The 27,947-nt window shown below is 42.8% G+C and overlaps 1 protein-coding gene across 6 annotated transcripts in view; it reads right to left on the reverse strand.

Moving 5' to 3' along the window:
- The window catches only part of CFAP47 (cilia and flagella associated protein 47), a 1,065,013-nt gene that overhangs the window by 711,964 nt on the left and 325,102 nt on the right, over positions 1-27,947 (reverse strand). For all 6 annotated transcript variants that reach the window (XM_063953487.1, XM_063953488.1, XM_063953489.1 and 3 more), the window contains exons 24-28: positions 27,271-27,371; positions 19,406-19,565; positions 17,009-17,204; positions 14,302-14,508; positions 521-621 (exon numbers count right to left, since the gene is read on the reverse strand). In XM_063953487.1, the coding sequence (XP_063809557.1) occupies positions 521-621; positions 14,302-14,508; positions 17,009-17,204; positions 19,406-19,565; positions 27,271-27,371 (765 nt within the window). The remainder of the gene's footprint in view (positions 1-520; positions 622-14,301; positions 14,509-17,008; positions 17,205-19,405; positions 19,566-27,270; positions 27,372-27,947) is intronic.

Genomic DNA, 27,947 nt, shown 5'->3' on the forward strand with positions numbered 1-27,947 from the left:
ACTCTGCACGCAGGTGAGTTCGCTTCTTCTCCCCTTAGTCCCTCGATGCAGTGAGCCTGTTGCCAGCAGGTCTCACTGAAAATAAAAAATCTAAACTAAAACTTTCACTAAGAAGCTCAGGAGAGCCCCTAGTGTGCACCCTTCTCGTTCGGGCACAGAGATCTAACTGAGGCTTGGAGGAGGGTCATAGGGGGAGGAGCCAGTGCACACCAGATAGTCCTAAAGCTTTCTTTAGATGTGCCCAGTCTCCTGCGGAGCCGCTATTCCCCATGGTCCTTACGGAGTCCCCAGCATCCACTTAGGACGTTAGAGAAATATATATTATAAACTATTTTATTATTACAATAAACTATGTGGATATGACTAAACACTATTAGGCAATACAACTCTATATCTAGATACCTTAAATAAGGATACAGAGTTATATGCAGTTTTTTGCATTATTTAAAAAAAACATGTAAATGGTAAACACAGAATGGAAAATCATATCTAATTAATACATAAAAGCTAAATAAATTACCACTTCTTAAGATGACTTGTTGATCTGTGTAGTGATATGCTAAATAAGGATACACAGAGAGTATACAGTTTTCAGCAACTGCAGTAACTGGGAGGAGAAACCTAAAAAATAAAATAAAGCATGCATCAATACAAAGTGCACATTATGTCTGGTTAAATATGAAAAAAGTTCCATGAAGTAAAGCAAGTAGGTTTTAAAACAAGAGACTGTAGATCAGAATAATCAATAAACCAATGTTAACATTGCACATATCATACATTGGTTCTGGTGTAAACTAATGTATCACTGTGTCATAGAACATTACACTTGCTATTAAGTGCACACATTTATATAAGACAGTGATCTTCAAAGCTAGAGTATGAACTGGCTTAGAACTTGAAGTGGTGTGCTAGGGACAGAGTCTAGTGCACTGATGGTCATGGCCCCCTACACAGGTTCCAAGTCTGTTTGACTGGTAGACAAGTTACTGTATAGTCAGGTTAACCAGGGAATAATTTATAATGCAGTAAGAGCAAATCAAAAAGGTATGCAAAAAATAGTACACATTCCTCCATAGGTGAGGGAATTGTCAGAAGAAGCAGAGTAATCCAATAGAAGCACAGAATGTATACTGTAGGAACAGATCCACTGTACAAATGCTAAAGTACAGGAAGTAACTAAAATTCATGTAAAGGCTATTGATCACAACAGGGTTTAAATAGGTTGGCCAATTTCCATTCTAGAGTCAGCCAAGACATTATACTCAATCAGATGTGACTCTGGAGTTAAATTCTGAATAAGCCCAATGCACTCACACATACTGTATAGAGCATAGGGTGCTGGCATGCAAGGAGAAGGATAGATAGCACTGCAGAATGTACAAAGAGAGGGAAACCAGCACTGCCAAACCTGTTAGGTAAATGCTGCACTGCAGCATCATGTGAAACCAATTAGGCTTTCTTTTTTAGCTAAAAATGTGTGTTAAATCAATAAATAAGTGGAACTTGACATGATGTGATACTAGGGGTGCCTCTTATAGGGTAGATGGGCACCTCCAAACACACTCCCATGCTATTAATAAGAACCAGCATGGTTTTGTGCGAAATAGGTCATGTCAAACTAATTTGATTAGCTTCTATAAGAAAGTGTCAATCTTGACCAGGGTAACACAGTAGATGTGATCTATCTGTATTTTGCAAAAGCTTTTGACACAGAGGGTAATTTTCAAATTAAGGGAGCTTGGAATAGGAAAAACCATTTTTACATGGGTGAGTAATTGTCTTGACAACAGGAAACAGTGAGTGGTGGTTATTGGGATGTTTTCCACATGGGCTAAAGTAAATCAGTGGAATACTGCAGGGTTCTGTGCTAGGGACAGTATTGTTTAACATATTTATAAATGATCTAGGAGAAGGACTAGAAAGCACAGTGTACATTTTTGCAGATGATAGTAAAATATGTAGGGTAATCTAGTCAGATGTGGAGCCTCTTCAGAGTGATTTATTTAAACTGGGAGTTTGGGCAATGAAATGGAATATGAGGTTTAATGTGGAAAAATGTAAAGTTACGCACTTTGGGACTAAGAATAAACATGCAGCCTACCAATGAAATGGGGAAAATATAGGGGAAATGGTATTAGAAAAGGATTTGGGGGTGGTCATTGATAGTAGATTTAGCAGCAGTGCCCAATGTCAAAGTGCAGCAACAAAGGCAAATAAGGTGTAGCATGCATTAAAAGGGGAATTGAGACAAGGGATGAGAGTGTAATCCTGCCACTATATAAATCATTGGTGCGACTGCATCTTGAGTATTGGGGGTCATTCCGAGTTGATCGCTCGCTAGCAGTTTTTAGCAGCCGTGCAAACGCATTGTCGCCGACCACCGAGAACTGTATTTTCGCTTTGCAGAAGTGTGAACGCATGTGCAGCCGAGCGCCTGCAAAATCATTTTGTGCAAAACAAGACAAGCCCTGTACTTACTCTTCATGTGCATTGATTCTAATGTTGGAGGGTTGGATTTTGACGTCACACACCCGCCCAGCGTCCGTCCAGCCACGCCTGCGTTTACCCCGGCATGCCTGCGTTTTTCCAAATACTCCCTGAAAATGGACAATTGACACCCAGAAACACCCCCTTCCTGTCAATCTTCTTGCGTTGTGCCGTGTGACTTAAAGTTTTGCTAGAACCTGTGCAAAACCACAAAGGTCTTTGTACCCGTACGTCATGCGTGCGCATTGCGGTGCATACGCAAGCTCAGAAATGCCGATTTTTAGCCTGATCGCTGTGCTGCTAACAACGGCAGCTAGTGATCAACTCGGAATGACCCCCATTGTGTACAGTTCTATAAAAGAGACATGTTAGAACTTGAAAAGGTTCAGAGGCGAGCTACCAAATTGATTAAGGGGTTGGAGACACTGGACTATGAGGAGAGACTTTCTAGGTTAGATATGTTTACACTAGAAACGAGACGACTAAGAGGAGATATGATTAATATTTACAAATATATAAAGGGACAATATGCGGAGCTATCAGGTGATTCGTTTATAAAGAGATCTCTACACAAAACACACGGACACCCACTAAGGCTTGAGGAGAGGAAATTTCGTACTCAGCGGAGGAGGGGATTCTTCACTGTTAGGGCAATATGAATATGGAATTCCCTGCCAGAGAAGGTTGTAATGGCAGACTCAGTCAATGCGTTTAAAAATGGGTTAGATAAATTTCTAACGGAAAAAGATATTAGAGGATACACCCTTTAACCAGAATAGAATAGGGAATATAATATAATTCAGGTTGAACTAAATGGACTACTGGCCTTTTTTTCAACCTCACCAACTATGTTACTATGTTACTATGTAAACAGCAGCTAGGAAAACAGCACACCAGTCCAGGGTTTTCATGCAATCTAACTGTGGGCATGGTCTTATTGTGTAGTACATAAAACAAATCATAAAAATAAATCCTAAACTGTCTGGGCATTAAGTAAACATAGGCCAGTAATGCTATCTCTGATGACGGGGTCTATCCCCGAAACGTAGGATCAATAAAGGACATGTTTTACTTCTTTAAAAGCCTGGTGAGTGCTGCTTACTTCTCCTGTACATGTTAGCTCGATATCAAAAGCTGAAGAGGGCACGGCAGCAATTAACATTATTACCCTACAAGGAGTGCTGGGCATTTGGAAAGTACATATATATATATACACTGCACAAAAAAATAAAGGGAAAACTTAAACAACACAATGTAACTCCAAGTCAATCACACTTCTGTGAAATCAAACTGTCCACTTAGGAAGCAACACTGATTGACAATCAATTTCACATGCTGTTGTGCAAATGGAATAGACAACAGGTGGGAATTATAGGCAATTAGCAAGACACCCTCAATAAAGGAGTTGTTCTGCAGGTAGTGACCACAAACCACTTCTCAGCTCCCATGCTTTCTGGCTGATGTTTTGGTCACTTTTGAAAGCTGGCGGTGCTTTCACTCTAGTGGTAGCATGACACAGAGTCTACAACCCACACAAGTGGCTCAGGTAGTGCAGCTCATCCATGATGGCACATCAATGCGAGCTATGGCAAGAAGGTTTGCTGTGTCTGTCAGCATAGTGTCCAGAGGATGGAGGCGCTACCAGGAGACAGGCCAGTACATCAGGGGATGTGGAGGAGGCCGTAGGAGGGCAACAACCCAGCAGCAGGACCGCTACCTCCGCCTTTGTGCAAGGAGGAACAGGAGGAGCACTGCCAGTGCCCTGCAAAATGACCTCCAGCAAGCCACAAATGTGCATGTGTCTACTCAAATGATCAGAAACAGACTCCATGAGGGTGGTATGAGGGCCCGACATCCACAGGTGGGGGTTGTGCTTACAGCCCAACACCGTGCAGGACGTTTGGCATTTGCCAGAGAACACCAAGATTGGCAAATTCACCACTGGCGCCATGTGCTTTTCACAGATGAAAGCAGGTTCTTACTGAGCACATGTGACAGACGTGACAGAGTCTGGAGACGCCAAGGAGAACGTTCTGCTGCCTGCAACATCCTCCAGCATGACCGGTTTGGCAGTGGGTCAGTAATGGTGTGGGGTGGCATTTCTTTGGGGGGCCGCACAGCCCTCCATGTGCTCACCAGAGGTAGCCTGACTGCCATTAGGTACCAAGATGAGATCCTCAGACCCTTTGTGAGACCATATGCTGGTGTGGTTGGCCCTGGGTTCCTCCTAATGCAAGACAATGCTAGACCCCATGTGGCTGGAGTGTGTCAGCAGTTCCTGCAAGACGAAGGTATTGATGCTATGGACTGGCCCGCCCATTCCCCAGACCTGAATCCAATTGAGCACATCTGGGACATCATGTCTCGCTCCATCCACCAACGCCACGTTGCACCACAGACTGTCCAGGAGTTGGCGGATGCTTTAGTCCAGGTCTGGGAGGAGATCCCTCAGGACACCATCCGCCACCTCATCAGGAGCATGCCCAGGCATTGTAGTGAGGTGATACAGACACGTGGAGGCCACACACACTACTGAGCCTCATTTTGACTTGTTTTAAGGACATTACATCAAAGTTGGATCAGCCTGTAGTGTGTTTTTCCACTTTAATTTTGAGTGTGACTCCAAATCCAGACCTCCATGGGTTAATAAATTTGATTTCCATTGATAATTTTTGTGTGATTTTGTTGTCAGCACATTCAACTATCTAAAGAACAAAGTATTTAATAAGAATATTTTATTCATTCAGATCTAGGATGTGCTGTTTAAGTGGTCCCTTTATTTTTTTGAGCAGTGTATATATATATATTTATATGGTCTTGATAAAAGGAGAGATTCCTGAAACGTTGACTTAAGCTACTGTGCCGTGTCAATTGATTATTCCAGTCTCTATGAGTGCCGGTTATTTCTGCTTACCTACATTTGCTATCCGCAGACAGGGCACCGGAGCAAGTTGTCTTTCTTTTTGCATTAGGAGTGCCGAGCATTGCCGTTTTGTCTTATATATATATATATATATATATATATATATATATATACACACACGGACACACGGTCGAGTCACATTATTATGACCACCTCCTACATTTAACGTCGGCAGTGCATAGCCCATGAAGTATGTCACTTGTTATGCGCTGTCTTGGTGGATATATAAGGTGTGCAATAGTCCATCTGCACACATATTACTTGGTGCTGTCATTGGCAAAAGGGGTGATTTAACCGAGTTGCACAAAGGGATGATGATCGGCTTTTGGACGGTGGCAGTATTTCTGAAAGAGTGCAGTCTGTAAACTGTTGGCATGGTGCTGTTGTGAAGGTGTATCGTGAATGGACAAATGGCACTATTGTGAAAAACCAACGTGAAAACTGCAGAGCACCACATGCTACCGATGTGAGAGGTGGATGTCAGCCTCAAAGGTACAAGAAGGCCGACTGACATGCTGAAGTGGAGGAGCTCACCATCAAAATGAACCTGGGGGCTATTAGACGTGTGTCTAAAATGACAGTTCAGCTCGTCTAGCAGCAGTATTACAGAGCCAGCGCATGTTGAGCCAGGACTTTCACCCATGTGCTGGCTGCTGAGTGGTGACCTCGGCAGAAGCAAGGGGGCTTGTGGAGAGGGAAGTTAAATAGAAGTTCCCCTGGAACGTTCTGGGGTGGTGAGGCAGCCAGCGTGAGGAGAGGGAGCTGTGCTAAGGCAGCAGCAACACTTGTGATGGTGCCTGAGGCAGGGTCCAGTGGAGCGCAGTGGAGCAGAAAGGGAGCTGCTGGAGGGGGTCAGCGAGGCAGCGCTTGTACTTGCAGTGCTGACAGTGACACTTTGATGAGGCACCTGGGTCCTGATTAGAAGGTGGACTGGGCCACTAATCCTTCCCAGCAGGTGTTGCCCAGCCCCAAGGAGCCAGATCAAAGGCAGTCAGCAAGAGGCAGAGAAGGGAGCCCACCACCTACTTTGCCTGAATTAGATTAGAGCCTGCAGAGCTGGACTTGAAAACTGTGGACAGGTCTGTTGAGTCTTGCCACTTCTCACATCTATCTATACCTAGAAGAGAACCCATCAATATTTACAGTGATACAAGTCCCAGCCCTCATAGTAATATACAGACACCTAAAACTAACCCTAGCCATCCCATCATGCAGCCTAACCCTCCCCTAGTGCCTAACCCTAACCCCCCTCCCACACCCTAACCTTAACTCTCTCCCTAGTGCCTAACCCTCCTGTTTAGCAGACTAATCCCCTAGTGCCTAACACTAACCCTCCCGTCCAGCAGCCTAATCCTCCCCTTAGTGTCTAACCCTAACTCTCCACGTAGTGCCTAACCCTCCCATCCGGCAGCCATACCCACCCCCTAGTGCCTAACCCTCCCATCCTTCAGCCTAGCCCCGCCTCCTGGTGCCTAACCCTAACCTCCTTCTAGTGGCTAACCCTCCCGACCCACAGCCTAAACCTCCCCCTAGTGCCTAATCCTCCCTTCCCTCAGCCTAACCTTCCCAATAGTGCCTAACACTAATCCATCTGTCCCACAGCCTAACACTAACCCTCCCCTCCATGGCAGCCTAACTCTAACACTTCCCTCCTGCTGTTAAAAATGAAGAAAATTCTACTAAATGCAAACCCCATTGTGGTGGTTGGTGTCAATCCATATTCCTGGTTACACAGTGTATTAATGTCTTTAAGTAGATTAGACACACATACTGTGCTGTATATATATATATATATATATATATACACATATATATAGTAGCACTGGATGTGTAATAAGCTGTCATAAAGACATTATTACACTATCTTGCACTTTCAATATATCATGCCTCCGGGCAATTGGGACAAAGTTACGCCACTGACTCCATCAAAGCACTTTATCGTTCCTCACCTCCCTACATCGATGACCTCACCTCAATTCACCCCCCCCCCCCCCCCCATAACTTCTGTTGCTTTGCTTTTGCATTGCTCTTCCCGCTCCTGCATCCCCAATTTCTCCTACATTGGTCCCCATCTTTGCAACTCATTCCTTGCCCTATCAGACTACCAGCCTGCATTGCTTCATACACTAGCATAAAATTCACCTGTCTTCTCACACTCTTAGCTGTATCTCTGTCCTTTCCACTCATCCTTCCCTGTTCACCAACTAGTTATACTGAGTCTCCATTAATCTGTAAACTCTAACAAGCAGGGTTCTCCTCCATCTTGTTATTCTGCGAAACTATCCATGTCCCCAGTGCGCTCCCATTCCTGGTCATTGTCTATGATCCTTTTTCTCTGACCAAACCATGGCCCTCGACATTGAAAGAGTTTTATTGTAATTTATGAAGTCTTTACTTACAGTATTAATTATTATTATCATCATCATCATCATCATCATTATCATCTTATTTTATACATTAGCATATTCCCTTTACAGTTCTTTTTTTTTTTTTTTACTTTTTACATTGATGTAGTTATGTTTTCAGTATAATTGTTTGCCGGTAAGGCAAAAGGGGCAATTGGTGGCATCTATAAATAAAGGAAAATAATAATTTCTTGGTATTTTGAAGTTAAAAATCATAGTATAAATTTTTTTATTAAAGTTATGTTTAGTATGTGAGTATGAAGAAAAAGTCTTAGTGGCTATTGATTTAGATAAAACCACATACAGGAGAACTAAATAAAAGCAGAATTGAGTCCTCATCGCAATAGAAAATCATCTTGAAGATTAATGACTCTTGTAAATGAAGATGAGTATAAGGTCAAAATGTTCTCTGGAATTCAATACTTGCTGTGCGATACGTGGTACTATTTATTTTCATTGAACTTCATTCATTGCCTTTTATGATATTTTTCATTTTATATACACATTTATTTAGGTTTCTGAAAATTGGGTTTTTGTTTTATTCTCATCATATCCACATTTAAAATTGTACTCGTGCCTAAAGTGAAACATCCAGTTTCTAATATTGTCATAGATATTTCAGCTGTTCATATGAAGGTTTTATGATGTGAAACTGCAGCTTTTAGTCAGTTTTGTTGAGGTGAAAGTCGATTAATCTAGAAGAGTTGACCTCTACTTTTAGATAACACACACTTTACGCCTTTTCTTCTGGATAGGAAATGAAAGCTTGATCCTCTTATACCATCTTTCTCAGCTGCTCTGGTTTCATTTTTTGTTGAACTCTGTATAAAATCTGCCTTTGCAAGCGTCAAATACAGTAGCTTGTCATCTGCTACCTTACACATATGTCTGGTCAGAAGTGATTTCATTCACAGAACTGCTGCTCACTGCATGTTTTTTGTTTTGCACACTACTATATAAATACTACCTGCATATAAGTCGACACAGCCTTTCGCGGGTGGGGTGGGCCGAACGGGGGCGTGCCGGCAGCGTTTTCAAGGTGGCTGCGAAACATAATGCGCAGTTGCTCTGATTAAAAAATGGCAGCAGACCGCCTGCCTGCGCAGCCAGGCTGCGCTACCAGGGATCAACCTTAGTTCGATGCATCCACAATGTAATTGCAGGCGGATTGTGAGGCGGTGCCACACATGCTGGGCGGCCTTGCCCTGTGCTGGGCAGCCCCCAGCATGTGAGAAAATGGCGCAGATTTTGCTGTATATGCATCGATCTGCATCCATCTCTGAATATGGTCCATAATGCTCTATAGGAAAGTGGCTGCTACAGGTGACTACCAGATGCTCATTCTATAAACTGTCACAGAAGCTGTGTATAGTCATAACAATTTGTTTATAGGAACAATTATTATTATCCTTCAGTTATGACAGCATGATAATGATTAGCCACCCAGCTTTGCCATAAATATATTTATAGATTTTACACAACCATAAATTATGAGAACTATAAGAAAAAATTGAGAACAAATTTTATTAAATGATGGGTCTCTGAGACAGTATAGCTCTGCCCACTAGACTGCCTACCCTCTACTTTAGTGACTCAGAGACAGCTTACATCACATGGAGTCTCATTACTTGATGATTGCACTGCAGAATGTATTTGAAGAGAGAAGGTAGACAGTCTCCAACTGACCAGGCAGTAGTATTGATTTCCAAATATCCATGAATCATAAGTATTAAAATGTTATTTCTATTTTCCTTACATTTACAAATGACCTTGGGACAAATAGTGTAAAAGGTGTACATGCCAACATAGCACTAGCCACATCCACACAGACCTACTGTAGCCACATCTCTTTTGCTTCCCATAATATGCCATTGGCCATATTCAGCCCCAGGTTGTGTGGCACTAGATCCAGCCCTGTGTGTTCATTACACATACCGGAGACAGCCATTTTGTGGACTAAACCTATTTTATGTATATCCAGCTTTTTAATTTCTTGCGATCCCATAGCATCAGCAAAGCACTGTTCATAGTAAAGTGAAAGGTTTTAGTAACATTAATATTCCCCCCTGTGGCAACAGGTGCTCTTTAAATACTGAACAGTAGAACTATAATGAAATAATATAAGCATGCATTAGCAACCATGCATATTGTTCACAGTTTCAACCAATTACATAAAATGAAGCTTTGTCTAAATAGTTAAGTCCTAATTATCTCATTATTTAATATAAAGATGCGCATTCAGCACATCAACCTTACAAAGTTCTTTGCAAAAATAAAAAATAAAAACGATAACAAAGACATCAAATCTGTGCTCACTGAAACTGCGCAATATATGTTAAATATCACCATCTTGAAAGAGAGAAATGCATTTGTTACCCATCAGCCATTCTCCTTTTTGCATACTTATTTCCCTAATGTGCACTTGCAAAGAAGTTACAGAAAATAGGCAATAGTCATTAAATATATTATGTGCATCAACATTTGCAACCTGCTGGTAGCCAAAAAAAAACTCAAGCTCCGACTGTGAAGACTAAAAAAACTCATAAGAGCAAGTAGCTCATTTTCATTAAACATACTCTGTGATTTTCTCATCTATTTTCAGCTAGAAGACAGACACAGACTAGGAGTTTTATTTTTTTTTATTGCTTTCTAATCTCTACTCTAATCCTGTAAAGTATAATGACATTTTCCTCAATGGGAACAATTTTGTGCGGCATATATTTAATGAATTAGACGGAGAGTAATTGATGATAGCTGAACAGAATCCTTTAGAAGTACAACAAAAAGATGATAACATATTTTTGTCTCAATACATATAGACTACAATTTACCAAATTAAAGAAATATTCAAATAGTTTCTAGATTCTAATCTTTAGCAGCAGGTAAAGACTTTTCACTGAAAATAATGAAATGTATTATTTAAAACAAAATTCTGAGAATTACAATGGTCTATTGTTATGTTATTCTCTGTCTACATATATCAATCTAGAATAGCGGTGGGGTTAACACAACTATGCACAGATCTGTAAAACAATGGTAAGAGGTGTATTATACTGATGCGTGCACAGGGGAGAGGAACAAAGGAAGGCTTGTTGCAGAATTTATGGCTGCTAAAAAGGAAGTTCACAGTTGAATTATTAATCAGCATCTAACATTTTAAGAATAATATATGTCTGAATCATCAGGTCAGATATAAAATAACATTTTGTCCACTACCTACAAAAATAAATCAAAGGTTAAAAGCAAAGTAATGTTAATGCTTGATGCTGAGGCTTTGCAATAAAATGGTTGAGGGAAAGGAGCCAAAAGTGCTAATAGATAAGGCATACAGTAATATATATTTAAATCCCTAACAAAAAGCTTTAAAAAAATGTGCCATTTTGCTTCTTGTGTGGATTTTTAGCTTATATGAAGTAAAGGCATATGTTAATGCTTAAATAAATCCAACATATCTATCAATATTGAGCGGGTTTGGTTCCCTGAGAACCGAATCCCCCCGTATTTCACTAACCAAACCCGGATCTGAGTCAGGCTCGGGTTTTCCCGCCTGACTCGGAAACCAGAATGAGGCAAAACGTCATCATCCCGCTGTTGGATTCTTGCGGGATTTGGATTCCATATAAGGAGCCGCGTGTCGACAACATTTTCACTCTGGCATTGGAGAGTGTAGCGAGAGGACGTGTCTCCGTTCTCTTAGTGTCCTGCATCAGTGCAGTGGTAGTGTCTTGTGCTGCATCAGTCCAGCCACAGTGGTGGTGTCCTCTGCTGCCATATGTCCAGTACTGCTGTATAAGTCCAGTCCATTGCAGTGGTGCTGTGTTGTCCTGCATCAGTCCAGTGATGGTGTCCCTGTGCTGCTGTATATGTCCAGTGGTACTACCGTATATGTCCAGTGATACTGCCATATATGTCCAGTGATACTGCCGTATATGTCCAACGGTACTGCCGTATAAATCCAGTGATACTGCCATATGTCCAGTGGTACTGTCATATAATTCCAGTGATACTGCCGTATATGTCCAATGGGACTGCCATATAATTCCAGTGATACTACCGTATATGTCCAGTGGTACTGCCATATAAATCCAGTGATACTGACGTATATGTCGAGTCCAGTGGTGCTGTCTTGTGCTGCATCAGTCCAGTGGTGGTGTCTTGTGCTGCCATAAGTCCAGTGGTGGTGTCCTGTGCTGTATATTATTTACTCCAAATAAAAGGGTTATATACATTACTTATATTATTATCCAAATAATTTTTACAGGGTTTGCCCTGTGTGGTGTAGGGGTACGCTCGCCTGTGCTTCATATTATTATAATAGCACCAAATAAAAGGGTTATTATTATCCAAATTAATTTTACAGGCTTTGCCTTGTGTGTGTCTCCTGTGCCACCAATATTGTGCGTGTATCACATCTGGGCAAATTCCAGCACGTCCCATGTTGTTTGTGCTGCACACTTGTGTCACTTAGCTTAGCCATCCAGCTACCTCATTGCACCTCTTTTTCTTCTTTGCATGATGTGCTGTTTGGTGCCTAGTTTTTTTAAGTGCCATCCTGTCTGCAACTGCAGTGACACTCCTCGATAGGCCAGGTGTTTGTGCCGCACACTTGTGTCGCTTAGCTTAGTCATCCAGCGACCTCGGTGGAACCTTTTGGCCTAAAAACAATATTGTGAGGTGTGAGGTGTTCAGAATAGACTGGAAATGAGTGGAAATTAATGTTATTGAGGTTAATAATAACGTAGGATCAAAAAATTATGTGATTTTAGCTGTTTTTATGTTTTTTTCAAAAATGATCCAGATCCAAAACCAAAACACGAAAGGGTGGTTTTGGCAAAACCAATCCAGATCCAAAACACGAGCATGGAACCAGAAGCAAAACCAAAACACAAAAAGTGCCCGCCGCACATCTTTAATAAATACAGTATATACGTTGGCTTTACTTTCGTTACCACTTATCTGAGTCTTTAATATAGAGGCAAGCAAAGTTTATTCATAGGGCTGCCATTTGTCCTGTATCATACAGGATTGTCCCGGATTTGAAAGGTACATGGTACTTCCCATACTAATTCAATATGAGATGTAGTTTCTCTGGTATTAACACTTAACACTCTCATCCAAAGGTGAGTCACCTCTCTGGAAAGGCAGAGTATACAGATGGTCTCTGCTCTAAGACTCACTAGCGAAGTCCCGTGAGACTTGAGAACCTGGAAGCCTTGTGGCTGAGACTGGCTGCATATAATTTTAAACAGCAGAAGCAGAAGCTGCTTATGCGTACTATTGCATTACTTTGCATCTAAGACTCATTTTTGCATAAAAATTTTTTTTAAAGACACTCGGTGCTACAGGGTCCTACCACAGCATGGCACGACTTCAAGGGCTGTTTAACGTGACTGCAGAAAGGATGTAAGAGGACACGTCTATAAAATTTACCCCCGCGCCAACCCGTCCCCACGTCAAAGCAGCCTGTCAGGTCCTGTGCAAGTGCTGTGCGAGAAACTTCGCAGGTATATATAAACCATCGGGTTTACGTACATCTCTGAATTATGCCCTCAGTGCAATACTCTTTGGATAGCACAATAAGGTGCTGCACATTGTTTATTTCTATTTTTAGAGGAAGGGGTGTTATCACGTCCCTGATTTGGCCACCCCCCCCCCCCCCCCCCCACACACACACACACACCCACTCCTGCCAAAACAAAAGTGGCAACCTTATTCATTTGGAAGATTCCAAAAAATGTGCACATTATACCCTTCTTATATGAATTGTTCTGGCTAGATTGATATAATTGGAGCCTGGAAACATATATCTTTAAAACAAAACAAAAATAATTGCTTGTTCTTTTTCCTCATCTTTTTTGTCTTTTTTGTCCTGTGCATCCTTTTTTGTCCCTTATTGGCATCTTTTTACACTAAGCGTTTTACAGTGGAATCCTGCTTATCATTTCCTAATTAGTCCCCCTACCAAATTTTATGACATTCTGGTTGTTAGATGGAGCAATAGACGTCTCTAAATAAAAGTTTAAATATGGCCACCCTGTATATTACAACACAATATTCCATCAACTAGTAATCGCAGCACAGAAATCGGCAGCATGATACTGTACAAGAACAGCACACATTAGTATGTTTTCTTTTATCTCTTTGACAAATGTGGCCTGTTTTTTCTGCTCCAGTCTACATTTTTCCAAGAGTATAATCCAATGCTTGATTATTCCTGCAATCTGAAATCAAACTGACAGCCATGCAATTTTACAGAAAAGTGAAATTCTATGGTCTTCCTGCCATTGAAATTCTGTAACTGAATGGAACTGGTATAATTTATTGCCTCCTATTACAAAACAAACTTGGCAGGAAGACTTTAAAAATTCAGAGATACAATCAGAGATGTTAATATTTTATCTGAATTACAATTACAAAATGCTGCAACGGTAACACATAGTAAATAATCTAAGAATTATGGACACTTAGAAATAAAATGCAACTTACTGGTTATTATCTTCATCTGTGAATAATAGGTCAACTGAGCAAGATACAGGACTGGAAGATTTAAAGCTGATCTGGCAGACTACTTGTTCACTTGTGTGATGTGAGCTAGCTACGGCTTGTCCATTGGGAAAAAATACAGAAAACGCCTTTACCCGATCACCGTTATCTAGTACTATGTCTGGAATTTCAACTTTCAATGTAGATTGCCTAGATAGATATAGAACATGTTGGTCACACAAGCAAGATGGACAGTCTACTGAATAAAACAAACTTCTACAGGTATACATTCTATTAACCGGCAGACGGGATGCCGGCTGTCAAGATCCCAACAGTGGCCACCTGCACACCAGAATGCCAGCAGCGGGGCGAATGCTAAGAGTCTCCTTGCAAGCTCGGTGGCTCGCTGCGCTCGCCACAGGTTCTATTCTCACTCTATGGGGTAAATCCAATTGGCTGTGATATTAACGCAGGTGTGAATCAGGGCGGCAGTGGCCGCTCTTTACGGTGTGCCAAATTCGCACAAAACTGCTCACCACCCCATAGAGGTCCGAGTAGTTTTGTGCAGATTGGGGGGTCATTCGCGGGCGTGAAGTGTGCAAGATCAGGTGCCCTTGCCGGCATTTAAACGCAGTTGCAACGGCACTTTGCACCGTACAAAGGTAATTGGATTAACCCCTATGGGTGTCGTGGACACCCATGAGTGGGAATAGCCCCTGTGCGCCAGGATTCCGGCTGCCAGCATTGTCAGCTGTTGAGATTCTGGCATCGGTATCTTGACCGCTGGGATCCTGACAGTCAGAAAATTGATTGCATCCTCCTCATACACCTAGTATCTATATGTCATATTGCGCAAGTCACCCGGGTTTAACTGAGATGCTCCGAGAGGAGTAGCACACCATATATTTCTTTACATTTGGTGCATTATACAGGGCTGTAAGGAGGGGTGTCTGGCTAGTGCAGCCGTACATGGTGGGACAGCCTGTTGGCAGTACCAGCCACACGTGCCCTCCACGGCAACCCATGTCCTGCTCCAACTCACAGCTCCTGCAATGTGTGGGGAAAGACGCTACGTCTTCTTCCCTAGTTCTGTGAGAGCTATGCTGCTACTTGGAGAGTCTGTAAGACAATCTGAGCAGCAGCTAGTGAGCTGATCAATAGACCCACCCAACTGCCCCCTGGGGCAATTAGTTATGATACTGTAGCTTGTGGCCCATTCAGGGGGCAGGTGAAGCACAGGGATCAGTGGTGTCCTGTTATAGTGCTGGCATTATATGCATTGCAGAATCAGCGGAATGCCCCACACAGTGTACTAGAGACACCAGGCTGTGACTTTAAGCAGACAGGAATTTGTTTTACCCACATACAGTAAGATAGCGCTCCTTATACAGATGCAGACTTGTGGCACACAGATATACAAATGTCACACATCAAACTTATCTGTGTAATCTAGCAAAGTAGTTTTGTCACTTCCAGTTGTTTTATTCATTTACACATACAGTAAGGGGATCCGGTCTGAAGATCGACAGTGTCTAGGTCGACAATGTTTAGGTCGACCACTATAGGTCGACAGTCACTAGGTCGACATGGATGGAAGGTCGACAGGGTTTCTAGGTCGACATGTGCTAGGTCGACAGGTCTAAAGGTCGACATGAGTTTTTAACATTTTTTTGGGGGGGGGGGATTTTTTCATACTTAACGATCCATGTGGACTACGATTGGAACGGTAAAGTGTGCCGAGCGAAGCGGTAGCGGAGCGAAGGCACCATGCCCGAGGCATGGCGAGCGAACGCGGTGCACTAATTTGGGATCCCGGTCACTTTACGAAGAAAACGACACCAAAAAAAAAAAAAAATCCTCATGTCGACCTTTAGACCTGTCGACCTAGCACATGTCGACCTAGAAACCATGTCGACCTTCCATCCATGTCGACCTTGTGACTGTCGACCTATAGTGGTCGACCTAAACATTGTCGACCTAGACACTGTCGATAAAACGAACCACACCCACAGTAAGATGCTCAACTTGATCGAAAAGTCAGAACCTGGAGCACAGAGCGGGGCTATTAAGCACCAGTGTATGACATATCTGTACAAAGCATGGACCAGCTACTGTATACAGTATTTATTTATTATTTATTTATTTATTTATTAACAGTTTCTTATATAGCGCAGCATATTCTGTTGCGCTTTACAAATCAGTAGATGAAATACAAAAAAAGGAAAAGGGTGCTATATTCCAGTAAGTTTACATTGGAACATCAAGTTTGCTTTTAAAGACAATTATTTTTAACTGATAGGTTTACTTGTCATATAACAAAAGTGTAAAATACATTGTCTCTCAGGAGAAAAATACTTCACAACTGTCTATCGGAAATTAATAGCTGGCATGGACAGATAAGTTCCTCCTGCAAGTCAGCTGGGGCTAAGTGAGGTTACATTTCTTTCTTATTGTTATAAAAAATGCAGTATACTTCATTGATTATGATCTACAAAAACTACTGTTAGGTTAATGTATGAATGTGTATATTTGTATGGTAGGAACTAATGTGAACGATGAAATATTCTTTGCAAAGCACTACAAAATCTGCTGGCACTATAGAAATAATGGTTATAAATAAAAATACTAGTAAACTTAATAATAATAATAATAATAATAATAATGATTATTTAAATGTGTACCATACTCTCCTTATTGAATCAAAATATACCTCAAAAAATCTGTTGGAGTGATCTCAACCAGTGCTTGCACTTCTGTATCCAAGGGTACAGGAGTTAGGAAGACGAGTGGCGGGTCAAAGGTTAGCCCTGGTTTCTTGCAGCTTCCCAACAAATTGAGTAGCGTATAGTGACTGTCAGTATCATTCACAATTACTGGTACCTCAGCAGCATAATTCCCAAGATCAGCTGTCCAAAATGGAGAAACAACCATTAATAACCGAGTCTATTACACTGTATGTGTTACTATATGTACTGTAGCATTACAAATCAATTAGGCAAAGTGAATAGTTTCTAGAGCATTTGTGTAACCTTTCTAATTCATAGACCACTGTTGTTTTATACAGTATGTAATAATAGGATTTTCATTACCTACCGGTAAATCCTTTTCTCGTAGTCCGTAGGGGATGCTGGGGTCCACATTAGTGCCATGGGGTATAGACGGGTCCCTTGGGAGCCATGGGCACTTTAAGAAATTAATAGTGTAGGCTGGCTCCTCCCTCTATGCCCCTCCTACCAGACTCAGTCTAGAAACTGTGCCCAAGGAGACGGACATACTTTGAGAGAAGGAAATACACAGATAGTGGTGAGATTCACACCAGCTCACACAAAACAGAAAAACAAGCTAACCAGCTTGAAACAATGCAGCAACGGCTGAACAACAGTACTTAACCAAGTAACAATGCAGTACTTAACCAAGTAACAATGCAGTACTTAACTAAGTAACAAATGCAGGAAAACGAAGCACTGGGCAGGCACCCAGCATCCTCTACGGACTACAAGAAAAGGAGTTACCGGTAGGTAATTAAAATCCTATTTTCTCTTACGTCCTAGAGGATGCTGGGGTCCACATTAGTACCATTGGGATGTACCAAAGCTCCCAGTACGGGACGGAGAGCGCGGAGGCTCCTTCAGAACCGACTGACCAAACTTTAGGTCCTCAGAGACCAAAGTATCGAACTTGTAGAACTTAGCAAACGTGTTCGATCCTGACGAAGTAGCCGCTCTGCAAAGCTGTAAAGCTGAGACACCCTGGGCAGCCGCCCAGGAAGAACCCACTTTACGAGTAGAGTGGGCCTTAACATATTTTGGACACGCCAAGCCTGCCGTAGAATAAGCATGCTGGATAGTAAACCTGATCCAGCGAGAAATTGTCTGCTTAGAAGCAGGACACCCAACCTTGTTGGGATCATAAAGGACAAACAGAGCGCCCGACTTTCTGTGACGAAAAGTTCTCTTCACATAAATCTTCAAAGCCCTTACAACATCCAAGGATTTTGAAGTAATTGAGGAGTCAGTAGTCACTGGCACCACAACAGGTTGGTTGATATAAAAAACAGACACAACCTTTGGAAGAAACTGCTGACGCATTCTGAGCTCAGCTCTATCTTCATGGAAAATCAAGTAGGGGCTCTTGCAGGACAATGCCCCCAATGCGGACACACGTCTAGCAGATGCCAAAGCCAACAATGTGACCACTTTCCAAGTAAGAAACTTGACCTCAACCTCCTGTAAAGGCTCGAACCAATCCGATTGCAGGAACTGCAGCACCACATTAAGATCCCAAGGTGCTTTCAAGAATGTCTAAACCTCAGGGAGAGCAGTCAATTGTTTCTGGAAGAAAATGAATAAGGCCGAAATCTGGACTTTTATGGAGCCCAAGCGCAGGCCCACATCCAATTATATCCTGATTCTAGTAACACTTATCATGTTGCTCCTTCAGTGTTTGTTTCTTTGGGTCCACCTTCCTCTTGCCTCTTCTATCAGTTAAAGCACTACAAGTTTCAGTCCTAGACTCTCTCCTATTTATATCACTACTCTTGGAAATCGAAAAGGTCTATGTGGAGGACAACCAAATTTACCTTTCCCCTCTAAATTTCTCATTGTATTAGCCTATGTTACTTAATGTGTTTATGTCATCTTGTCTTAGATGTCCACTCGCCACCTCAAAATCAACCTTTTCAACACTGACATAATAATGTCTTTCAGTTGACAAAACAACAATAAATAAGAGCTGTGCTTTATTCCCCTCTATCAAATCCATATCCAATTTCTGTTACATCTATGAAACATCCCCAGAACATGCAGGTATCTGCCCAAAGATATTGAAATACAAGTCATGTGTTCATAATTTCTCATATTGACTATTGCAAGTGGGTTCAGAATTCTGTATTATTTGGTGCCCATGTGCAATATGGAAACAAATATTGACATCTAAGTGAGGTTCACTGAGTTCACAGAGCAACTTATAAATTGATTTATAGATAGGCCATTAAAATAGTACATATAGCCCAACAGAATAAAAACCTCAGCATCCAATACATGTTTTAAAGAAAATACATCTAAAACATTTATGTGAAAAGGAGAAAAAAAAATTTCTTTATACTCACTAGGACAGAATTTAACTGTGATCCTACTGATTTCCCCTGGTGCGAGCAACCCTGAGTGTTTACTAAATGTAAACATTCCACTCTTCGTAGTTTCCCCAATCTGATCAAGATTTAACCTCCATGTCACGGACTGCTTTGATATGTTGCCTAGTTCAAGTGCCTAAAACCAAAAGTAATTAGAACATAAAAATAATTTGTGAAGTGCTTAAACATTCATCAAAGTAATCCAAAATCTTTCAATTATTAATTAGGGATCTATTTATCAAGCTGTGTGGCCCTGTAAATGATGGGGAAACCGCATTTTCCACTTGAGTTACAGTAAATTAAACAAATTTGCTCTTTAACACACATTTGCAACACATCACCATTCTAAAACAATGTATAGACGTTGCATTTAAGCAATTTCTAAAGCTCTGAAAACCCAATGTTTTTGGAGCTTGCCTGTGAAAGCTAACAACATCTGGAGATGGAACCACTGATGCCTGCCAGGTGGGTTAGAACTGTTTGCGATGCTCATAGTAACTATTCCACTTTGTACAGTATTTACATGTTGCGCATAAGGGTCGGAACTCAGAAGTGGTTAGCTAGTACTCAATTTTTTTTGTATCGCTGGGATGGGCTCTTATCAAAGCCTGTGCCCCGGTAACTGGCCCTTAATAAAGTAACCCAAAATAACATTCCAAATTGCCACAATAAGGAATGTTAGTTTTTGAGACATTTACACGATTATCCAAAAAATTGTCCTCTTACAGTTTGAAGCAAATCCAGCCAAAGGGTTCAACTTTTTACCTGGATAAAACAGATGCATTCATACAGTATATAATACTGCCGCTTTATTTTAAATTCTAATTTAGAGTTGAGCTATCAGGCATCTCTTCCAATTATAATCTATCCTAACATTTAAAATCCACCGGTGTTCAACATAGATTGCTGTACGCAAAAATTAATTGCTTGCACCTGTAAAGAGAGATCCGTCCAACTTGGAATCGGGACCAGTGTGCACATTTTTCCCTGGTAATGTTATATATATTTCTCATTACTGCTAATATGGAGGGCCAAAAATATACCAATGAATCATTTTTCTTTTTTTATGTGTTTTATGCATGCTCTGTGTTGATTAACAGTATAAAAGAAAAGCAGCAAAAAAGGGAAAAAAAATTCTAAGGGTGTCAATCCTACTCCCTGTGAGTAAGTGCAGCACTATGACGCTCTTACAATACCACCAACTTTCGGATTTTTGTTTTCAGCTCCATAGGAATGCAAGCAAAAATCTGAGAGCTGGGTGCTAAAAGGGGCCATAAGGGGAGCAAGTTTGGGTATTGTTTCCACTGTTTACATATAGCCTTCGCTAGGAATGGTATTCACTCCTAAGGGTAGGGCCACACATATCGCCCAAGTGGATCCTGTTTAGCGGGACCTGCTTGGGCCGGAAGGAGACTGCACATGGGCGCCTATGCAGGTGCTCACACATATGCGGCAGTCCTGCAGCCGCTGGATCCAACCACAGCGTGCTGCAGTTGGGCCTGACGGCAGGATGACGAGATTTCAGTGTGAACACATACATTTCAATGTATGTGTTCACACAGTGCGGCTGTGCCACACTGTGTTCTATAAAATCCTGTGTGTCACTGACCGGATCCTGTTCTGTGGGATTCCGCAGAACAAGATCTGTGTGGACCCCAAAAAAACCCTCCCGGCCAAGCGGGCCGCTATGTGTGGCCCTAGCCTTAGTCTGAAGCCGAAGAATTATCATTTAAAGACAGACATTTGAGTTTAAGCTTCTAAGTATATTATACAACTGAGTAATACATATCATATGATAGAAATTTTCTTTTAATGCTCAAACTCATTAGCGCCTATCAATAGGTTTATATGGACCTACTATATATGCCATAAATTCAACCTGTATCCCTGAAGTAATGACATAATAAAATAATGTAAATAAAAGGGAAAAATAACACACACACACACACACACACACACATGTATAGACACTGGAAACCATGTAAGCACATATGTCTTGGGATGACTAATTGCTTGAATTTAATTGTGAGCACAAACACGAAAAGGTATATTTTTCCTATAATCTAGTTTTTTCTAATAGCAAAAAGCAAAGACTATTGCTCAAAAATGCTCAAAAAAAATCCATCTAAAAAATAAGATTTTAAACCTACCGGTAAATCTATTTCTCCTAGTCCGTAGAGGATGCTGGGGACTCCGTAAGGACCATGGGGGTATAGACGGGCTCCGCAGAAGATAGGGCACCTAAAAAGAACTTTGACTATGGGTGTGCACTGGCTCCTCCCTCTATGCCCCTCCTCCAGACCTCAGTTAGAGAACTGTGCCCTGAGGAGATGGACAATACAAGGCAGGATTTAGAAATCCAAGGGCAAGATTCATACCAGCCCACACCAATCATACCATGTAACCTGGATCATACATAACCAGTTAACCGTATGAACAACAACAGTAACGGTCCAAGACCGATTTCAACTGTAACATAACCCTTATGTAAGCAACAACTATATACAAGTCTTGCAGAGTTTCCGCACTGGGACGGGCGCCCAGCATCCTCTACGGACTAGGAGAAATAGATTTACCGGTAGGTTTAAAATCTTATTTTCTCTTACGTCCTAGAGGATGCTGGGGACTCCGTAAGGACCATGGGGTTTATACCAAAGCATCCAATCAGGCGGGAGAGTGCGTATGACTCTGCAGCACCGACTGAGCAAACGCTAGGTCCTCATCAGCCAGGGTATCAAACTTGTAGAATTTAGCAAAAGTGTTTGACCCCGACCAAGTCGCCGCTCGGCAAAGTTGTAATGCCGAGATGCCTCGGGCAGCCGCCCAAGAAGAGCCCACCTTCCTAGTGGAATGGGCCTTAACCGAATTTGGTACCGGCAATCCAGCCGTAGAGTGAGCCTGCTGAATCGTATTACAGATCCAGCGAGCAATAGTCTGCTTCGAAGCAGGTGCGCCAATCTTATTGGCCGCATACAGGACAAACAGAGCCTCTGTTTTCCTAATTCTAGCCGTCCTGGCTACATAAATCTTTAAGGCCCTGACTACGTCCAGGGATCTGGAATCCTCCAGGTCACTTGTAGCCACAGGCACCACAATAGGTTAATTCACATGGAATGAAGAAACCACCTTAGGCAAAAATTGCGGATGTGTCCTCAATTCAGCTCGATCCACATGAAAAATCAATTAGGGGCTTTTGTGTGACAAAGCCGCCAATTCTGATACTCGCCTTGCTGATGCCAAGGCCAACAACATGACCACCTTCCAAGTAAGAAATTTCAACTCAACCTTGTTAAGTGGTTCAAACCAGTGTGATTTTAGGAACTGCAACACCACATTGAGGTCCCACGGTGCCACTGGAGGCATAAAAGGAGGCTGGATGTGTAGCACTCCCTTTACAAATGTCTGGACTTCTGGAAGAGAAGCCAATTCCTTCTGAAAGAAAATCGAGAGGGCCGAAATCTGAACCTTAACAGAGCCTAATTTCAGGTCCATATCCACCACTGTCTGTAGGAAGTGGAGAAAACGACCCAGATGAAAATCTTCCGTAGGTGCATTCTTGGTCTCACACCAAGACACATACTTTCGCCAGATACGGTGATAATGCTTAACCGTCACCTCCTTCCTAGCCTTTATTAAAGTAGGGATGACCTCTTCCGGAATCCCCTTTTTCGCTAGGATTCGGCATTCAACCGCCATGCCGTCAAACGTAACCGCGGTAAGTCCTGAAATACACAGGGCCCCTGTTGCAACAGGTCTTCCCTCAGAGGAAGAGGCCAGGGATCTCCTGTGAGCATCTCTTGTAGATCTGAGTACCAGGCCCTTCGCGGCCAGTCTGGGACAACGAGTATCGTCTGTACTCTTCTTTGCCTTATGATCCTCAACACTTTTGTGATGAGAGGAAGAGGAGGAAACACGTAGACCGATTTGAACACCCATGGTGTTATCAGAGCGTCTACTGCCACTGCCTGAGGGTCCCGAGACCTGGCACAATACCTCCGAAGCTTTTTGTTGAGGCGTGACGCCATCATGTCTATTTGAGGAGTTCCCCAAAGACGTGTTATGTCTGTAAAGACTTCTTGATGGAGTCCCCACTCTCCTGGATGGAGATCGTGTCTGCTGAGGAAGTCTGCTTCCCAGTTGTCCACTCCCGGAATGAAGACAGCCGACAGAGCGCTTACATGATTTTCCGTCCAGCGAAGAATCCTGGTGGCTTCCGCCATCGCGACTCTGCTTCTTGCCCCGCCTTGGCGGTTCACACGAGCCACTGCTGTGACATTGTCTGATTGAATCAGAACCGGTAGGTTTCGAAGAAGACTCTCCGCTTGTCGAAGGCCGTTGTAAATGGCCATGAGTTCCAACACATTGATGTGTAGACAGGACTCCTGGTCTGACCAAAGTCCCTGAAAAATTTTTCCCTGTGTGACCGCTCCCCATCCTCGGAGGCTCGCGTCCGTGGTAACCAGGATCCAGTCCTGAATTCCGAACCGGCGACCCTCCAGCAGGTGAGCACTTTGCAACCACCACAGGAGAGACACTCTGGCCCCTGGGGACAGATTTATTTTCCGATGTAAGTGCAGATGGGACCCGGACCACTTGTCCAGAAGGTCCCATTGAAAAGTCCTTGCATGGAACCTTCCGAAGGGAATGGCCTCGTAGGCCGCCACCATTTTTCCCAGAACTCGAGTGCATTGGTGAACTGACACCCTTTTCGGTTTTAGCAGGTCTCCCCCTCCTCCATGTTGGCTATTATCGCTCTGAGTGATTCCATTTTGAATTTGAATCTTTTTATGTACAGGTTTAGGGATTTCAGATTCAAAATAGGTCTGACCGAACCGTCCGGTTTCTGACCACAAATAGGGTTGAGTAGTAACCTCTTCCCTGCTGGTGCAGGGGAACCTTGATTATCACTTGCTGTATACACAGCGTTTGAATTGCAGCTAACACTACAACCCTTTCCGATGTGGAAGCTGGTAGGGCCGATTTGAAAAATCGGCGCGGGGGCACCTCCTCGAATTCCAGTTTGTACCCCTGGGAAACTATTTCCAACACCCAGGGATTCAGGTCTGATCTGACCCAGGCCTGACTGAAAAGTCGAAGACGTGCCCCCACCGGTGCGGACTCCCTCAGGGGAGCCCCAGCGTCATGCTGTGGGTTTTGGAGCAGCCGGGGAGGACTTTTGTTCCTGGGTACCTGCCGAAGCAGGTACTCTTTTGCCTCTGCCCTTACCTCTGACGAGGAAAGAGGATCCCCGACCTCTTTTGGACTTGTGCGACCGAAAGGACTGCATCTGATAGGGTGTTACTTTCTTTTGCTGTTGGGGAATATATGGTAAAAAATTTGATTTACCTGCTGTAGCTGTGGAAACCAGGTCCGTCAGCCCATCCCCAAACAATACATCACCCTTATAGGGTAGTACTTCCATATGTTTTTTGGAATCCGCATCACCCGTCCATTGGCGAGTCCATAAGGATCTTCTCGCTGAGATAGACATGGCATTGGCCCTAGAAGCCAGCAATCCAATGTCCCTTTGAGCATCCCTCATAAATAAGACTGCGTCTTTTATATGGGCTAGAGTTAAGAATATAGTATCCTTATCCATATTATCAAAGTGATCTGTCAGCTCATCTGTCCACGCTGCAACTGCGCTACACACCCATGCCGACGCAATTGTCGGTCTTAGCACAGCCCCCGTATGAGAATAAATACACTTTAATGTAGTTTCTTGCCTGCTATCTGCAGGGTCCTTAAGGGCCGCTGTGTCAGGAGACGGTAGCGCCACTTTCTTGGACAAGCGCGTCAGGGCCTTGTCCACAGTGGGGGATGATTCCAAAATCTCCCTGTCCTGCTTAGGGAAGGGGTATGCCATATAAATTCTTTTGGGGATCTGTGGTCTCTTTTCCGGAGTCTCCCAAGCTTTCCCAAAGAAATCATTTAATTCATGAGATGTGGGAAAATTAATAATCTGTTTCTTTTCCTTAAACATGTGTACCCTTGTGTCGGGGACCAAGGGTTCATCCTCAATATGTAACACATCCCTTATTGCCACAATCATACACTGAATGGTTTTATTCACCCTCGGGTGCAATTTTACTTCGTCGTAGTCGACACTGGAGTCAGAATCCGTGTCGGTAGTAGTGTCTTGTGTTAAGGGACGCTTTTGAGACCCCGACGGGCCCTGTGAGTCGGTCCAATCCGAGGATTGACCCCCTGATGTCCCCCCTAATTCAGCCATATCAAGCCTTTTATGTAAAGATGCCACACTTGCATTCAACATATGCCACATGTCCATCCAATCCGAAGTCGGCACAACCGACGGGGACACACTACTCATTTGCTCCACCGCCTCCTTGGAGAAGCCTTCCGCCTCAGACATGTCTACACACACGTACCGACACCCCCCACACACAGGGATTAACCTATAAGGGGACAAAACCCAAACCAGGCCCTTAGGAGAGACAGAGAGAGAGTATGCCAGCACACACCAGCGCTTAAAAACACTGGAATATATATACCAGATAGCGCTTTTTATATATATAGCCTTAATTCCCACTCACTGCGTCTCCAAAGTGCCCCCCTCCTCTTTTTTCCAGCCTGTGAAGGTTCAGCAGGGGAGAGATCAGGGAGCCAGCTTTTCCTCGTGCAGTTTCTGTGGAGAAAATGGCGCTGGTTAGTGCTGAGGATCAAGCCCCGCCCACCCGAAGGGCGGGCTTCGGTCCCAGTAAACTTATATAAAAAATGGCGGGGGATTTGTGGATTAACTGTGCCACAGCCTAATCCTGCTTATATTGCCACAAAATGAGGAATATTGCTGCCCAGGGCGCCCCCCCCCCCTGCGCCCTGCACCCTTCAGTGCCTGCTTGTGTGTGTACTACTGGGAGCAATGGCGCGCAGCTTACCGATGCGCGCTTACCTCATGAAGATCTGATGTCTTCTGCCGCCTGATCTCTTCTTGCCTTCTCATACTCACCTGGCTTCTATCTTCGGCATCTGTGAGGAGGACGGCGGCGCGGCTCCGGGACGAACCCCAGGTGAGACCTGTGTTCCGACTCCCTCTGAAGCTAATGGTGTGAAGTAGCCTTAGAAACAGTGCCCAACTTGACAAGCCAGCTCTGTTTCTCTCTCCTCAGTCCCACGATGCAGGGAGCCTGTTGCCAACAGGACTCCCTGAAAATAAAAAATCTAACAAAATTCTTTAAAACAGAAAACTGGAGAGCTCTCTGCATTGTACCCTTTCTCCTCTGGGCACAAGATCTAACTGAGGTCTGGAGGAGGGGCATAGAGGGAGGAGCCAGTGCACACCCATAGTCAAAGTTCTTTTTAGGTGCCCTATCTCCTGCGAAGCCTGTCTATACCCCCATGGTCCTTACGGAGTCCCCAGCATCCTCTAGGACGTAAGAGAAATAATAATAATAATATATGTATTTACGATACCCTCACAAAAAATGTATTGTCATTTAATCAGCACAAAGGAAAATTGCTATAATTTCACTGTTAGAAAACTACCCTATGGACATTCAAGGGTTAAGTATACAGTAGATATACATTACAGGTTTTTCTCTTGCAGCATAACGTTGTATGTTTATATTTTTATGTAAATGTTAAAATATCAGCAAAATATGCACAGAATATAAAATATTCTTATTTTTAAGCAAGAATAAATGCAAACCTTAGAAATTTGCCTTTGCATCTAGGCCAGTACTGTATATCCATATCTTATTACCGTATGAATTAGACTTAATATTGCTTTGGGGAGCTCTTCTTAATTCATCATATTCTCTGAATTATGATAACCCTGAACTTCAAAGATATTTCTCTTCAAATATTGTGCATGAGAGTCTTACCTGGGAGCATAAAGAGTCATCTGCAATGCCCAGATCAAGCATTTTAGCCGGTAGTTCAAATGTAATCTTGGTAGAGGAGAATCTGAGCAGTTGTTGTAAAACTGTGGGAAGGATTCATAGTTGAAATAGCTATTCCGTTGAGATTCATTTTAATATTTTACAGCAAACACTAATGAAGATCTATTTATTAGTTGACTCCTATATGAAGACTAGGGGGTAAAATGTACTAAGAATCATATTTGACTTCTGAACCAAAATGTTGGACATCGCCATCGATTTGGAGGGTCTAAATGCAGTATTTGCTAAGCATCGTTTGAGAGTCTATTGAATTTTGATATCTGTCTTTTTATTTATTCTAAAACTCTGTCAGATTTATGCCATCCTGATATTTATAGTATGTCAGTGTTGTAAGCACGTTGTTGTTGTTGTTGTTGTTGTTGTTGTTGTTGCTTGTTTGTTTGCCCAAACTACCGACCACCACCTCCCCCGAGTTGTGTGTACTTTCTTTATCTCTCCATTGATTTTGTGTTTCTCTCTAAAAGTTACAGTACCGTGCTTTCTCCTATTGGGGCTTATTTATTTAGCTGAAAGGCCTGTTACACATAGAGAAGCACTAGTTTCCACATGTTGTAAGTAACAGGCATATTTACCATCAGCGGCCACCAGCCTGGCATGGT

This window comes from Pseudophryne corroboree, chromosome 2 (assembly GCF_028390025.1).
Source record: "Pseudophryne corroboree isolate aPseCor3 chromosome 2, aPseCor3.hap2, whole genome shotgun sequence".
Taxonomy (NCBI): domain Eukaryota; kingdom Metazoa; phylum Chordata; class Amphibia; order Anura; family Myobatrachidae; genus Pseudophryne; species Pseudophryne corroboree.